General features: G+C 40.5%; 1 protein-coding gene across 1 annotated transcript in view; it reads left to right on the top strand.

The window, feature by feature from the left end:
• The window catches only part of GLTP (glycolipid transfer protein), a 296,831-nt gene extending 282,025 nt beyond the window's left edge, over positions 1 to 14,806 (top strand). The window contains exon 5 of the mRNA XM_085633292.1: positions 13,710 to 14,806. Coding sequence (XP_085489418.1) covers positions 13,710 to 13,892 — 183 coding nt within the window. The 3' untranslated portion in view covers positions 13,893 to 14,806. The remainder of the gene's footprint in view (positions 1 to 13,709) is intronic.
• Positions 14,807 to 17,850: the final 3,044 nt, after the last annotated feature.

The following is a 17,850-nucleotide window of genomic DNA, read 5'->3' as shown; positions in this document are numbered from 1 at the left end:
GATGGAAAGTATGCCTTGTACACTTCCGTACCCGGCATCTTTGTTCATCCAAACCATTTTTTGTGACTTTCGGAGGCACTGAGGCCACCAGGTGTTAATTCCTATCGTAATCAAAAATCACTTGACCTCCTTCAGTCTCGCTACTCGGGGCTTTTACATGGTTGATAGGAATACATGTCCAATTGTATTTGCAAGACAAATGGCATAGCTCTATCTCCCCGGATCTATCCCTAAACCACTTGTTTCATGATGTTACATGCAGAGAGAGCTGACATACAAAATGCCACGACCCCATATGCTCCTGATTACTGGGCTCCAGTAGGAAAGAGATTTCACTAGTCTGCCTGGCAAGCCTTGTTACTAGAGGGTACCTGGGTTCCTAGGAAGGACCAGATGCAGACTCCCAGTGTATATTCTAGATGTCCTATCAGTACAACACTAAAGGAAACATCGCCACAGTACCTGGCATTGTTGCATAGACACTTCATTTTATTTCTTAAGTGTAGCTCCTTATTCCCAGACCTTTTCCAGACGCAGCAACATTTCCTGCATCAAGAAATTACGTCATTCCTACAGTTGACAGCCATATCCCAGATAAACCCATCACTGTTGAATGCAGTCCCATTTTAACTCCAGACTGCTTGTATTTTTGTGTTAAAACATAGTATTAATAATCCGAAGCCTTGGCATTAAGGCCTCTTGGCTATCTAATGCCTGCTGTCCAGCATCCCCCTTGGCTTGCTAACACCATGCGGCTCTGTTTGCAGGCTCTCACATTCAGATAGTTTTACATCCGATACCTCTGTGCTGTTTTTGTGATCTAGGCTTTCGTTGACGTCTACTTTCATTGTGTATTGTTCCCCCAACCCCCCACCACTCCTGCTTGTGCTGCAGTCAACTAACTTATAGCGAATTAAGTGGTACAGCTAGCACCATTCTTTATCAGACCCTCACTGACTGTTTTGGTCTTAAACCCCACCCATGTGTACATTATCCACTTTCTTTTTCAGGATGGGCTATTAACACACTTTCAAGGTGGATAGCAATATTATGATTGCAACCTTAAGATATTAAGCGATGTCTTCTTTTCAGACCGTCCATATTGATTGTGAAACTGCATAGGAACTGAAACAAGCACAGTTGGTGTGGCTGGCTATCCATCTTTTTGCTGAGAAGGATTGAGAGATTCATATGAGATTATATATATATATATATATATATATATATATCACCACAGGTTGCCCCAAAGAGAACGTCACACCAGCAGGGGTTGCTGCACACAGCCACCGGCAGCAAGATCATCCAGTCAGCCTTGCAAGGTTCGTACGTGACTGCCAAACGCGTTTCAAGCAAATAATGCTCTTGTTCACTGGCTCTCTCCAATTAACCAAGGAAGGCAGTATTGTATTGTATTGGAAAACACCTTTTATTCAAATTAATAGTCCCGCCCACATGGGCGTCAGCAAAACGAGGCATCATGGTCTTTGTAGTCTTGCCCATCGTCGCTTAGACCAGTTCCATCAAAACCCGGTTGGGCACTGCAAACCAAATTGAAAAGTTCACTAAATGTCCACCCCAGTGGGCACAAACTCACAGTGGCTGCTGGTAGTCCTGCCAATATGAATCCGGCAGTTAGGCCCCCTGCTCTCCTCACAGCGCTCGAAATCGAATGCCAAGGACCCGCAACATAGCAGTGGGACATCCTCGCGGCTAGGCTTGCCGCTATACAAAAAACCACAGGTTGCCCCAAAGAGAACGTCACACCAGCAGGGGTTGCTGCACACAGCCACCGGCAGCAAGATCATCCAGTCAGCCTTGCAAGGTTCGTGCGTGACTGCCAAACGCGTTTCAAGCAAATAATGCTCTTGTTCACTGGCTCTCTCCAATTAACCAAGGAAGGCAGTATTGTATTGGAAAACACCTTTTATTCAAATTAATAGTCCCGCCCACATGGGCGTCAGCAAAACGAGGCATCATGGTCTTTGTAGTCTTGCCCATCGTCGCTTAGACCAGTTCCATCAAAACCCGGTTGGGCACTGCAAACCAAATTGAAAAGTTCACTAAATGTCCACCCCAGTGGGCACAAACTCACAGTGGCTGCTGGTAGTCCTGCCAATATGAATCCGGCAGTTAGGCCCCCTGCTCTCCTCACAGCGCTCGAAATCGAATGCCAAGGACCCGCAACATAGCAGTGGGACATCCTCGCGGCTAGGCTTGCCGCTATACAAAAAACCACAGGTTGCCCCTAAGAGAACGTCACACCAGCAGGGGTTGCTGCACACAGCCACCGGCAGCAAGATCATCCAGTCAGCCTTGCAAGGTTCGTGCGTGACTGCCAAACGCGTTTCAAGCAAATAATGCTCTTGTTCACTGGCTCTCTCCAATTAACCAAGGAAGGCAGTATTGTATTGGAAAACACCTTTTATTCAAATTACTAGTCCCGCCCACATGGGCGTCAGCAAAACGAGGCATCATGGTCTTTGTAGTCTTGCCCATCGTCGCTTAGACCAGTTCTCCTCTGCTGATGCTACTACTGTATTTAGACACTTATTTGCCCATGTCTTCTTCCATTAAATTTTAGCTATACATATATTACAAATATTTTTTTTTCATAAAGACACATGTCATCAGCAGAGAATTGCGGTCACGTGAGTTATAGTTGCCTGCACTAACTATAACGGGGGAATTTCATTTGTTTTTTATCAGTAAAATGTCCAGCTAACTATAACATGTGTGAAACCTATGGTTTTTTCATTGAATTTGCAAGGTTTTTTAAATGCTAATTCCTAACTATAACGTGTGTGTGAAACCTATGGTTTTTTCAGTGAATTTGTACGGTTTTTTAAATGCTAAGTTACTTTACGCCATTCGTGGCGTGCGCGCCCACTTAACGCAGTTCGTTCCGTGCGAGCACCGTGCGCGCACTTTACGCAGTTAGTGCCGTGGGTGGGCCATGTACGCACGATGCGCTTCGCGCACCGTGCGCACATGGAGGACATATTATGCGCTTCGCTGTGAAAGGTAAGCTTTTACATTTTCTACTACAATAATATGCCAAGCACCATTTGCACACGGGGTGGCGCACACTTAACGCAGTTCGTTGCGTGCGCGCACGGTAAGCTTCGCGCACCGTGCGCGCACAGTGAGCACGAGGTGCGCTTCGCGCACCGCGCGCCCACTTTACGCAGTTAGTGCCGTGGATGGGCCATGTACGCACAATGCGCTTCGCGCACCGTGCGCACATGCAGGACATATTATGCGCTTCGCTGTGAAATGTAACCTTTAACATTTTATAGAAGTTTCATATCGCGTGCACAAATGCTGCCCTACGGGCACCATTTGCACACGGGGTGGAGAGAGTGTGGATATTTTTTTTTTTTTTTTTTTTTTTTTTTAACCGTACGCGTACGGTAAGCGTAATCGGCGATTTTTCGTAAAAAAAGAAATTTAAATTTTTGACCTTGGGGGAACTGTGGGGACCCATTAATCAAGGCTAGGTGGTAAGGAGCTGTCTAAACAGTCCCTTTACATGTTTTTTGCCTTTGTTTTTCCTCTCCGCTTAAGAGTGCGAAAGAGAAAATGGCGGCCGCCGCTTCCTGGTTTCCACCGATTCGAATGTTTACTAAGATCTAACAGCCAATCAGAACCGCGCTCGCGCACGTAAGCTGGCTCAGATATATATATATTGATTTAAAGGCTATTTTCTCAGAATCTACTGAACAGATTTACACCAAACCTACAAAAGGCACTTCCTTGACCTGTAGACTACCTCTCTGCCAAATTTCAAGGAACTCTGTTCAGCCGTTTGGGCTGTAGCTGTGTCTAAAGGTCCTATGGAAAAATGCATGGGAAAAACGCGTTTTGGGACCCCCCCTTTTATCTCAGCCCCCGCTTGACGAATCCCCCCGAGACTTTCAGGGTAGGAGCGGAGCGTAGCGCCCCACCTATTTAGAAAATTTCGCGAGGATTCGTCGACTGGCGCCAAAGTTATTCCAAATAGAATGTTGCGGTTTTCCTATGGAAACAGGGTCCTAACTATAACTACCTACTGGCGACCGCCAGTAGGTAATATATATAATATATATATATATATATATTCACTGAAAAAACCATGGGTTTCACACACGTTATAGTTAGGACTTAGCATTTAAAAAACCTTAGAAATTCAGTGAAAAAACCATAGGTTTCACACACGTTATAGTTAGGAATTAGCATTTAAAAAACCTTAGAAATTCAGTGAAAAAAACCATAGGTTTCACACATGTTATAGTTAACTGGACATTTTACTCGTAAAAAACCATTGAAATTGCCCCGTTATAGTTAGTTCAGCTAACTATAACTCGCGCGCCCGCAATGCACTGCTGATGACGTCACATATTACATCACTCATGACATGGTCAGTGACATCACTCATGACATCACTGATGACATCTCAAATGACATCACTGATGACATCACTGATGACATCATCCAGTGAATGTGTGTTTTTCTGAAAATTAAATATGTTTTATATATGTATATCTCAAGGTCGATGGAAGAATAAATGGGTATATAAGTGTCTAAATGGATGAATTGTTTTTTATAAATTGATTGTATTACTGACTGATTAAGTGTATCTTAGTGAATACATGGCTTAGTGAGTAATGTTTAAATATGTAAATATCTGTATCAGTCTCTCACTTTGTGTATAAGTGGCTGCATGGGTTGGTGTGTAGCTACATGAGTGTCTAAATAGGTTATTAGTTGGTTTTTTGAGTATCAGTATGAGTGTGAGTGTCTGGTTCGGTGAGGGGTATTACGTAGTGCATGGGTGCATGAATGAGTGACTCATTGTTTGTATGTGTTGAAGACAGCATGTGTGCAGGACTGTATGGGTGGATGAGTGTATGTATGGGTGTGTTAGTGAGTGAATGACTGTCTCAATAGTGTCTTTATGTGTAACTACATATGTTTTAAACTAGTATATGTGACTATTGGTGTATATATGTGAGTATATGTGAGAGTGAGAGATTGAAAGAGTTCCTGTATGAATAAGTATGTGTTTCTATAAGTGATTGTTTAAAAGACTAAGCATATGTAAGTTTCCGTAGAAGTAAGTGTGGTGGTGTGTGTATAACTGTATATGCAAGTAAATGTATGTTTGATTCTTTATTAGCATGACTAACTATGTGTGTGAGTACCTCTATGGATGAGTGGCATTGTGTAACAGGATGTATACGTGTATGAGTACATATGATGAGTGAGTACATGTATGAGTGACTGTATAGGACTGTTGGTGAATGAGTGGATGTGTATTTGGATCTTAGAATTACTGTATAGGTTGTTGTAACTGGTATTGGTATGTCCATTGTTTTTACAATTTTAATTTCTATTTTTGATTGTGTGTATCAAAGGTTATATTAGGGGAAGAGGAGGTCTGCCACTCTATCACAAGGATGATGTCATCAGTGATGTCATCAGTGATGTCATTTGAGATGTCATCAGTGATGTCATGAGTGATGTCACTGACCATGTCATGAGTGATGTAATATGTGACGTCATCAGCAGTGCATTGCGGGCGCGCGAGTTATAGTTAGCTGAACTAACTATAACGGGGCAATTTCAATGGTTTTTTACGAGTAAAATGTCCAGTTAACTATAACATGTGTGAAACCTATGGTTTTTTTCACTGAATTTCTAAGGTTTTTTAAATGCTAATTCCTAACTATAACGTGTGTGAAACCCATGGTTTTTTCAGTGAATTTGCAAGGTTTTTTAAATGCTAATTTTGTTTTTTTTTCTTCTATTTTTTTAAACATATTTTTATTTTAATTTTCTATCCTTTTTTAAAGACTATGGTTAAATTTTTAAAATTCTATAATATGTTTTTTTTAATATATTTTATAAAATAAACATGTAAAATTTATTAGCAATACATTTTTTCCTTTTTTTAAAAATTTTTTTTAGTACGCGTACCGTAAGCTTACGGTAAGCGTACGGTTTACGCAACGTCCGTAATTTATCTACGCTGTTTGCGTAGAGTTACGCAATTTGCGTAGCCGCGCGTCCTCCGCGTGGGACGCGTACGCGTGTGCGCTACACGCGCACGTTACGCGGAAGTGTCGGGTAGTGACTGTTATGCGCATGCGCGCAAGCGCGTGTCTTTTTTACGCGCATGCGCACTTTTGCCGTAAGCGTACCGTAAGCGTACCGTAAGCGTACGGTAGGTCATGTGATCATGAAACACAACTTTTGATTGGTTGAAACTACTTTCAGTTCTAGAACTCTCCTACACCACACCCATTCCCCTCATTTCTGCTTGTGATCCCTTGGGAGAAGGAGCTGGTTTGTCTTTGGGATACGATGGCAGAACAGCAGAGCTCTTCTGAGAGTGAGGCTAGCACTAGCAGCACTGTCTTGAGGCAGAGATCGAGGAAACAAAAGCCCTCTTATGTATGGGATTATTTTACTTTTCCTGAAGGCCAGCAAAAGGTAAATGCACCCTTAGTAACTTGCAGGCTGTGTCAGCGTGTACTTTCTAGAGGTAATCCTGACAGGAAGTATTCCTTTGGGAATCACACCATGAAGAGACACCTCCAGGATGTACACAGAAGGACACATGGTCATCTTTTTGGAGGTAACTCTTCAGAAAGACAAGCAAGTACATCCACAGCAGCTCAGCCTGGACCATCATCTGCAGGGCTGACTCCTTCTTCTGCAGGTCAAGTGAGCCCTTCATCTGTGGGGGGAGCATCTCCTTCTGCTGGCCCTCTGGAAATTAACCCTCGTTTTCTGAGGGTTGATATTCGATGTGCCTCTTGTCATGATCTAATTTGTCATAGGGAGACCAGTGTTTCCCTAGTGAACAACAAAATAGATCAGCACACTTGTCACAGAGACTAATTTTTCCATGCTTTCTTTCCTCTGTCCCTGCATGAACACAACGGTTCTTTTAAGAGCCAACCTTATCTTTCATCTTTTTTTTACATGTTTTTAAAAACGTTTTTTTTTTTTTTTACCGTACGCGTACGGTGCGCGTACTTTTTTTTATTTTTTAAAAAAAACACTAAAAATCAATTATCACATTACAAGGTCCTTGAGAGACTACAATTATTATTATTGACTTACCATACTCACTCAAAAAAATATTTATTCATTTGTTTTTTTTAAAAATAGTTTTAAAAATGGTTCTAGTTTTCGAAAATTTTCTATATCAATCTGAAAAAAAAGAAAAAAGTATTAATATTTTTAAAACAATTTATAATACAGTACACATATTTACATTTTTTTCCAAAAAATATTTTTGCCTTATTTGTGCTGTTTTCAGAATATATTGCATTTCACTATAAATTGTGAAAGCAATTGCATTCATCATTTTACAGCGGGCAAAAAAAAATAACAATCACAAAGATTGTAATAAAAAAGCCCAGAATCTCTTTTTACTTAAACTTAACATTATAGAGTCTGCTTCTTCCCCAAAAAAATCGCTCCCCCTTTCCATCTAATGCAACTGTGAAATCACCAGAGCAATACGCAATAAATCTCTGCCTATAATTCCTCTCTGCACACAGTCATGTTTTCACATTAGTCCCAAAACGAAATTTCTTTGCCAATTTGAAAGCACACTTACTGCTCTTTTTTTTTTGGGCAAGTGAAAATCACTTTTACAGACTGACACATTATGAAACCACTTTTTTCGATTTTCTTAAATGCACATGTCCAAACTTCTTTTTCAAACCACCTCCATGTGTAACCTGGGTGGCTGCCTACACTCCAGCAAGGGCAACCAGCCTTAGTGATGCTGAATGTATTTGCATTACTGAGTCCAACCTCAAACCCTTAAACTATTCTTTTTTTTCCCAGTACACCTTAATTTATTGTGAAAACATACTCCATATTATTTTACATGTTCCTCACATTTAAATTTCTCCCAAAACAGAAAATGATAAACGCAACTACAACAAAGAATTTCCATTTCTATTATTCATTTCTTAAGTTACCACATACATCCCCTCTCAAACTCTAAACTCACCTTTAAAATTAGTTAGTTGTGAAAGAAATGTGACACTCAAACAGCAGATTATCAGAGCCAGGATCTCTGTTGTGTTCACCTCTCTCCTCTCAGCAGAACCAGATAATGGCAAACTTTCCCTCTATTTTTCCACACATATACATGTAAGTTTCAAATCTCAGTGCTTCCCCCTTTTTTTCAAATGTAATCACACATTTCTATTGGTTGAAAACCAACCCTTTTCCAAAAGTACCCTGCCCCCAACTTGACTTCTGCCTAGTACCCTTCCCCCAACTTGACTTCTGCCTGCTACCATAGCAACAGCTCATGGAACACTGCTGTGTGGAGTTAGGTCAGAAGTTCGCCACACAATGTTTCAATTCCACAGAGCAAGAGTGCTTGACTTTTCAAACCTAACAGCAAATCCATAGTACTGTTCTTTGGTAACACATTTTTTTGTACCAATACAAAACATGCTTCTATTAGTTTACACATACAGCCTAGTTTTTATTCTAGAATGGTATGAAACAGCCAATCAGTTCTTTTTGTTTTGAAAAAAATATGTATGCCTCCATTTCCAAACTGTCTTTCTTTTCATATTGCCATTCTACTGAAAGACACCTCCTGAGTGCATCCAGTTCTCCTTTGAAGATGTTCACAGTGTGGATTGTAGGGCACAGCTATGTCTTCTGGAGTGAAAAGTTTGCAGAGAAAACAGATATGGTGAGAGACCTTGCTTTGCCAAATGTAGACATTAAATGGATTGGTCAGAGAGGGTTAAAGTGGCACCAATTAATGCCATTGGTAAAATCCTTCATGCAAATCCAACACCCTGACCTCATAATAGTGCACTGTGGTGGCAATGACCTAGGCACTTTGACTGGGGTAGGTCTGGAAATGCTTATGAAGGACACCTTTGCACAACTGTTTTCACTTTTCCCTAAAACTGCCTTTGTGTTTTCCAACATATGCCAAAGGCAAAAATGGAACTGGTCCAATCATTTCTGTCCGCAGATTGACAAAGCAAGAAAGCACGTCAACAAATCTGTTTCTGCTTTCCTCCGTGACTATGGTATGGGTGCCATTTACCACAACAACTTGCGTTATGACATGCAAGACATTTATAGAGGAGATGGTGTGCACTTCAATGATAAAGGGAACAGAGTCTTCCTCTTGAACCTTAGACTCTGCATCGGTACTTACTTGTAGGTACCACTAAAAAATCATTTCATAAACACAACGGCTCTTTTTAGAGCCCCCTAATATCTAAACACTTAAATCTGAATTTCATTTATTTTTTTATTTTTTTTCTACCGTACGCTTACCGTAAGCTTACCGTACGCGTACCCCGTGATTTTTTTAAAAAATCAATAAATGTTTTCTTTGTACTTTACAGTCCTTCTTTGACCCCCTCACCAATGTAAGGGGGTCTGTAACTCTCCTCATTGCCCCCTTTTCTTGTTTTCACTTTTTTTTTTCTGAGTGAAACACACAAAATGGCGGCCGCCGCTTCCTGGTTTCGGCCGATTCGAATGTTTACTAAGATCTAACAGCCAATCAGAATCGCGCTCGCGCACGCCACCGTACGCTTACGGTAAGCGTACGGTAAGCGTACCGTAAGCGGGCTCAGATATATATATTGATTTAAAGGCTATTTTCTCAGAATCTACTGAACAGATTTACACCAAACCTACAAAAGGCACTTCCTTGACATAGGGACTACCTCTCTGCCAAATTTCTAGTAATTCTGTTCAGCCGTTCGGGCTGTAGCTCGTTCTAAAGGTCCTATGGAAAAATGCATGGGAAAAACGCGTTTTGGGACCCCCCTTTTATCTCAGCCCCCGCTTGACGTATCCCCCCGAGACTTTCAGGGTAGGAGCGGAGCGTAGCGCCCCACCTATTTTGAGAAATTCGCGAGGATTCATATATATATATATATATATATATATATAATCTACTGGCGGTCGCCAGTTTATAGTTGGGACCGTGTTTCCATAGGATATCTCAAAATTCTATTTTGAATAACTTTGGCGCCGGTTGACGAATCCTCGCGAATGTATGGAGTCAAAGCACATAAATATCTATAGCCGCGCACCGTGCGCGCACCCTAACGTGCGCTAGCGTAATTCTGATTGGTGGTTACATGACAGTCAACGTTCGAATCGGTCGAAATCAGGAAGTGTCGGCCGCCATTTTGTTTGTTGTGGGTGCGAGAGTGAAAAAGAGAGGTGGCGAACATGAAGAGGGGCAGGGTAGAGAGTTCCTGACCCCCTAGCCTTTGTCATCGCGGGGTGCCCGCACGGTGAAAAACCTTAAAAAAATAAAAAACATACATAACTTAGCATTTAAAAAACCGTACAAATTCACTTAAAAAACCATAGGTTTCACACATGTTATAGTTAGGTGGACATTTCACTCGTAAAAAACCAATGAAATTCCCCCGTTATAGTTAGTTCAGATAACTAGAACTCGTGCGACCGCCACTCTATCACAAGGATGATGTCATCAGTGATGTCATGAGTGATGCCACTGACCATGTCATGAGTGATGTAATAAGTGACGTCATGAGCAGTGGATTTCGGGCGCACGAGTTATAGTTATCTGAACTAACTATAACGGGGGAATTTCATTGGTTTTTTACGAGTGAAATGTCCACCGAACTATAACATGTGTGAAACCTATGGTTTTTTAAGTGAATATAGATATATATATATATATATATATATATAATCTCATATATGAATCTCTCAATCCTTCTCAGCAAAAAGATGGATAGCCAGCCACACCAACCTATGGTTTTTTCAGTGAATATATATGTGTGTGTGTGTGTGTGTGTGTGTGTGTGTATGTATGTATGTATATATATATATATATATATATATATATATGTCACTGAAAAAACCATAGGTTTTAGGGGTGTTATAGTTAGCTGGACATTTCACTCGAACAAAACCATTGAAATTCCTCCGATATAGTTAGTTGTACTAACTAAATCTTGCGCGCCCGCAATGCACTGCTGATGATGTCACATATTACATCATTCATGACATGGTCAGTACAACTAACTTCATCGGAGGAATTTCAATGGTTTTGTTCGAGTGAAATATCCAGCTAACTAGAACACCCCTAAAACCTATTGTTTTTTCAGTGAATTTCTAAGGTTTTTTTAAATGCTAATTCCTAACTACATCAGGTCTGAAACCTATGGTTTTTTCAATGAATTTCAAAGGTTTTTTAAATGCTAATTCCTAACTATATCAGGCCTGAAACCTATGGCCTTTTCAGTGAATTTCTAAGGTTTTGTAAATGACAATGTTTAATGTATTAATTGTTAGACTGATTTTTTTGATACTGATTTACTACATTGTTTAAACTGTTTGTTAGATATTTTATTTTTTTAATTACATTATACAATACAAAATATACTTTCTCAGAATGAATTACTTTAGTTTAAATACTTTGCAAATAGGCAATAGACTTTTAAGTACAGTAGTTACAGTTGTTGCAATGGGCAACACAATTTCAAACACAAAGCAACATTGAGCTCAATGTGAATTTCTAGTCAAATGCAATTAGTTACTTTATGGATTACTTTTCTAACCACAGGACTGAATGCTAGATTCAGTCCTTGGACATCTCCTGTAAACAGTTGAGTTATAAGCGTTTTGGTTACAGTAGTGATTTTTAAGGATTATTATTGTATTTTAAAAGTTGACACTAAGAAAAAATTTCACATAGAATCACTAATGTTAACCTATGGCAGAAAATTCACTTAGCAGGTAAGTAGTGTTATGGTTACTTTTTCCTTACTCAGTGGTGGATCCTGGATCCAGCACAGGTGAATCCTGTAAACAGTTGCAAGAATGTGTTTAAGTCATACAGAGGATTTGTTAAGAATATTTTTAGTTTGTGAAAATAGACACTTAGAAACTTTTCTGGTGAAAACCACACAAAATGGATTCCTGTGGAAGGAAGTACAAGTTACTAGTAAGTACGCTTAGAATTACTTTTCAGGGTCAGTGCTGGGCTAAAAGATGCAGCCCTGGGTTCTCTCCTGATAACAGGCGAGTAAATCGGAATTCGTAGTTCGGCTGATTATAGAGGAATATTTGTACAATGGTAAAGGAAGGCGGCGGGGCCTGAGGTGACATGTGCAAACACGCCCTGTGGCGCATTTTAAGTTGGGAAATTAATTCCTCTTCAATCCTGCGGTCCCCTGGGGGCCAACTAGCCCACCAGGTACCTCCAGTATGCGTCAGGGAGCTGCGTTGCAGAGAGGTGTTCAGAGGCCACGCCCCTTTTTACAACACTCTGCAACGCAGCTCCGTGGCACTTCCTGTAGGTGCCTGGTGGGCTAGTTGGCCCCTAGGGGACCTCTGGATTGAAGAGGAATTAATTCCCCAACTTAAAACGCACCACAGGGCGTGTTTGCACACACATCACCTCAGGCCCTGCCCCCTTCCTTCACCACTGTGCAAACACGCCCCGTGGCGTGTTTTAAATTGGGGGATTAAGTCAGCATAAAGGTTATTTTTCATAACTGAGATGTTATGTTTTTACCCTTCACATTGCAATGACCTTTTGATTGGCACCCCCCTCATGAAGTCTCCAGTTTGGAAACTCATCCATTTAAGCATTTGTAAATGTTTTCACAATGTTTGATTATGTGCCTTTTGAAATCATGATCACTTAGTGAGATTAAACAGTGACACTGAAGTTGACATTCATAATTGATGCCACTGCATGTGAGGATTCTTCTAGTATGCCCCATGACATTCACCCATCTTAATATAGATGAAGAAACATTCCTTCATAACTTCAACAGTATCAGGGATCTTAAATTCTATAGAGTCTCTAACGTAGGCAAACCATGAATACTTTCCTCCATTGTGTAGTAGTTTGTTGCTCATATTCTAGATACGGGACTGTTAAAGAATCGTTTCGCCAGACTTTATCCATGCGCATGCTGAGAGGACCAGTGTGGTCTCGATCTTACAAAGTAGCTTTCAGCCAGATATGATTTATCATAAATCCACTCTGACTACTCTGCGCGTGTTTTGCAGTCAGTTTGTATTGGGCATCTGCCTCAGACCAGATGCTTACTTCAGTCTAGCCATCTTAAAAGCTAATCTCTGCTGACCTCTCACGTTTCCTTTACAGCTGTCGCCTATTAATCTGTATTTTCAGATGTTTTATCATCTGACAAGTCCACAGAAAAGAAGACTGACTTTAGCACTAACACTATTCACTGTAGATAGTCTTATGCTCCTAATTCACCTCGCCCCTTCTTCAGGCACCCTCTCACCATCCCTGCTCTTTATATATTTGTTGTAGACTGAAGGAACCGCATTTAGGCTATTAGAACTAGTATGCCTGATGTGGTTGAGGATGGAGTAGGCTTTCTGAATTGTATTCCCTTTATAAACTTAAAACATGTGTTTCTAGATCTATGGACATCCTACTGTACTGGAGGAAAGGAGATTAAAGTCCAAGGTGGAGTAGGAGAGTTCTTAACAGTAGGAACCATACGCTTTCTTCTTCTCTGCCATCCTTTCTTTTTCCATTTTATGAATCTATTTATTTTCTGCCATTTGAAACTTAACAAATATGTTCTTGGAAATGTTCGTAGTAGCTCACTAGATGTAGTGATATTTATATATAATCTGTAAATTTGCTTTGAATTTTTTTTTGTCTAACTTCACTTTTTTCCCTCCATCAGGCTGCACTTTTAGCCGCTCCTTATAAAGATCATTTCCTGAAAGCTTTATCCAAAGGACAGAATGTGAAAGAAGAAGAATGTATAGAAAAGATTCGCCAGTTTTTAGTGAACTTCACTGTTACTATTGATGCAATTTATGAGATGTATTCAAAGATGAACGCGGAACTGGATTATAAAGCCTAAGTTTTTGAATTTTTGCATCAACACTTGCAGTACCGCAAGAATATTTTTAATAAAATGCCTTAATCACTGTGACTGGCTACAGGGATTGCCCCCTCCCCCCCTTACAAGTGAATAAGGAACAACTGAGATCATGACCTGGATACTCAGGGTATGCAGTTTTAAATATGTCCTCTTACAAATAAAGCAATAAAGTATTGATCTTTTGAGTTACCTTATTCTGTCATGATTCTTTAGAACCTAACATTTGCATTTTTCAATTGAGCATTTGAAAATCTGATCAAAGTTATCATTGTATCTTAACTGTATTAAGCACCTATTAACTTATTTTTCTATGCAGAAATGACATGCCTATTTTTATGCTATTCAGTGTCTGCATTTGATGTAGAATGCCTTCATCTGTAGACCTTTTAATATTGCTCTAATGGTTGGAGAAACTTTATACTTGATTAAAATGTTGCACTACTGCACATACATAAATTACTGCTTCTGATCATCCTACTCATTTTTCCTTCAATGTGTTATTCATTTTCATACTGATGTTACAAATGTTGGCTCTGATCAAAATTAGTTTAATGACAGCTGTTTCTATGTGTGGCGCTAGTATTTCACGATAATGGTTTTGAAGTTCTATTTCTGTTATGCATAACTGTAATTCTTCATGTATTTGTGACCTCATGTTTTTCGTAATATAGGATTTACTTGTATTTTTGTATGCTTATTTCTTTTAACTTTGTGAACGGTCTTACATGAAGACAGCCCATACCTTCAACTGGTTTGTGTACATCCGAAATGTATTTTCTGGAAGCTGATAAGCACATCCGTTGGAATATTAATGTGCGTTGGGTTAAGTGAAAAGGGAGTGTAATGTTTATTTAAAACTTGTAATCTTTATTAAAATGGTATATATTTTGAGACTCTGCCAATAATTATTTTGTATTGGTGAAAATATACAAATGCACTTCATAATATGTTTATAGCCTCCATCTGCTGAACATCCAAGAGGTAGTGGGGAATAGAAGGCTGAGTTCTTTGGTTTCTGGGGGACCATTAGAAGGAGAGGATGCCGGTATCTGTGATGGTTGCTCTAGCTCACTAAAAGAAACGAACAGTGTCACTCTGGACGGGAAGACTAGGTGATCGTGTAGAGAGAAGATTTGAAATGGCAGGAGCCTAGGTATCTTTTTTTTTTATTTTTTTTATATGAAATGTCTGTGCATTTAATTATACAAGGAATCCCAATAAGGCTAATAGAATGAGTGTACTGGGAATGCCTTATTGAAATAATAATTTGTTATTAAACACAAGGCATGTTTTAGATGAGATTAGAAGTTAATTTGGTTTTAAGAACAGATATGTTAAGCTAACTTAAATCCCATAACACAATGCCCCTGGTTATTGCAAAATTGTCTTCACAAACTGAGAAAAGGTAAATGTAGGTATAGATAGTTCGATTCAATGGATCAGTTTTATAATAATGCAGCTCTAGGCGTAGTTCCTCCCTACACAAATGTATACATTTATTGACTACAATGAGCATTAGAAACCTTGCTATCTGAAAGCAATGCATTTAGTTTTTTTATATTCATAATGGGAATCATTTATTAATTGATTCATGCACCAATATCTGAATCAAAACTCTAATTAAATAGGCTGAGATACTTTTTCTCCTGCCTTCTATTTCACAAACCAGCACTGCCCACTCATGAGCCTGTTTTTGAAGGCTGTTCCCACTGAACTGTAGGAATAGCCAAATTGGGTTCAGTTCATGGCAACAAAGCAACCTGAAGATCAAAGCAAAGTGGGCATGTTGAGTAGGATCTCTGGACAGAAGTGGTTCCAGTGTGTGGTCAAGTGTTCCACCTTGCGACTAGTGCCATGTCTGCGGACCAAGGGTTGTGTCCATCTGTTATTGGGGGCTTGAATCCCTAGCCTATGGTCTGACATTTTGCAGTCCCCAACCGAACACTGAGAGGAAGGGGTAGAAGCAAATGCCAGGCACATAGTTATCTCATAACAAATCCAAAGAAAATCACTGGCAAATGTTGCTAAAGATTCCAGTTAACAACTGCATAATTCTAAAGTTGCGTGGTTATGGTTAACTATACAACCATGTATATGGCAGCAAAATGGACATCATCAATTACAGGCGTGATGTAGCATCACATTTGTGTTAAAGAACAGTGGCACTTTTTTAGAAATGGGGTTTCTGGTTGGCTACAGTATGCATCTAAACCAGGAAGAACTCACCACTTTAGTCAGGGTCAGTAAGTTACACACCTAGGATAACCCCTGCTCACCTCCTTGGTAACTTGGCACAGAGTAATCGGGCTTATCCCAAAGGCTATGTGTAAAGTATTTGTACACACATAATACAGTAAAAACACTACAAAGGACTCAACACCAGTTTAGAAAAATAGCCAATATTTATCTAAATAAAACCAGACCAAAACGACAAATTCAAAATGCACAAATCAGGATGTCACTTTTTAAAGAATCCATCCAGTATAGCTCTTAGAAATCAAAAATAGCTTCAACCTGGGCTATTTGGTCATTGTCGATGTCAACAACTCCACAAAGTCAGTTTTACCTCGCTGGAGCGAGATTCGGTTATGGAGTCAGGGAGACTCCAGTGCAGTACGTTGGAGGTGTCGTGTGAAACAAAGATGATGCAAAACACAGAGGAGGCGAGGCATCGTGGAGGCCGGTGCGGTGTTGGTTCCTTACTGTTGCAGGGGAAGTGATTTGTCGGTTCCTGAATGCTAGGCAGTGGAGGTGATGCATCGGTTCCTTACTACCTCAGGAGAGGTGATGATGCTGGTGCAGTTCCTTACTGTGGAGCGGCGTCTGTGAGGTGTCGAGAGTCAAGCCCCGATGTTTCGTTTTCCACAGCGTCCATGTCTGACCAGGCCACAGGCATCTGAGTCAGAGTGGTGACCTAAGGACTTTGGTGGCGCGGTGCTTGAGACTTGTGTAGTGGGGAGACCACGGCTCCTGTGCAGGCGGCAGCATGGGTTCAGAGTTGCAGATGGGCGCCAGTTACAAAGTCGATTGGCGTGGATGCCTTGGGTTCTTCTTAGTAGCACCCCAAACTCACTTCCAAGGGCCTAGAACCTGAAATTGGCACCATTTTTCAAATAGGACCCCTCAGCAGAAAGGTCCAGGTGTTATAGGTGAAGTCTTTGATGGCCCTGAGACTTCTTAAAAGGAGGTAAGACCAGCTCAAGTCCTTGATCTTTGGAAGCAGGATGTAGAAAGCAAAGTCCAGTCCTTTCACTCCCAGGACAGAAGCAGCAGGCCGCCACAGCAAAGCAAACAGCAAAGTGGCAGTCCCACCTGACAGCTATCAAGCTCTCATTCCTAACAGAATGTCCTCAATCCAGGAGTATTCTGAGTATATGGTGTCAGAGGTCCAGTACTTATACCCATTTTAGCCTTTGAAATAGGCAAACCTCAAATAAAAGTTGTTGTAGCGCTTAAGACCCTGCCTATCCTTGCCCTGGCCCCAGACACGTTAAAGGATGTGGAGACTTTTATGTGTAAGGAAAGGCACAGTCCTATTCTGGTGTCAGTGTCAACTCCTCTCACCACTCCAACTCAGAATGACCTATCAGCCTGGTGATGGACCATCGTGATATGCCGTGCACACCTCAGCTCCCTTTGTGTTACTGTCTAGAGTGAATGCTCAAACAGCCCAACTGTCATCCCGACCCAGACATGTATTCAGGGAAAGGCAGTAGCACAGAATGGTTAAAGTAAGAAAATGCCAACTTTCTAAAAGTTGAAACAGCTAATCTAGGACTAAAAGTCTTGGAGTCTGCACTACCGAGAGTACTCAAAATGAGTGTTACACAATGTTAATCAATAGTTTAAAACACAAATTAATTGCTCGAATAGACAAAGTTATCTAATAAACAAAACCAATTCCAAAGTTACAACATGTGTAATCAAAATGACCATG

This window comes from Triturus cristatus, chromosome 11 (assembly GCF_964204655.1).
Source record: "Triturus cristatus chromosome 11, aTriCri1.1, whole genome shotgun sequence".
NCBI classification, from domain to species: domain Eukaryota; kingdom Metazoa; phylum Chordata; class Amphibia; order Caudata; family Salamandridae; genus Triturus; species Triturus cristatus.
Note: the sequence above shows the minus strand (reverse complement) of the source record. Positions and strands in the feature narration are given on the sequence as shown.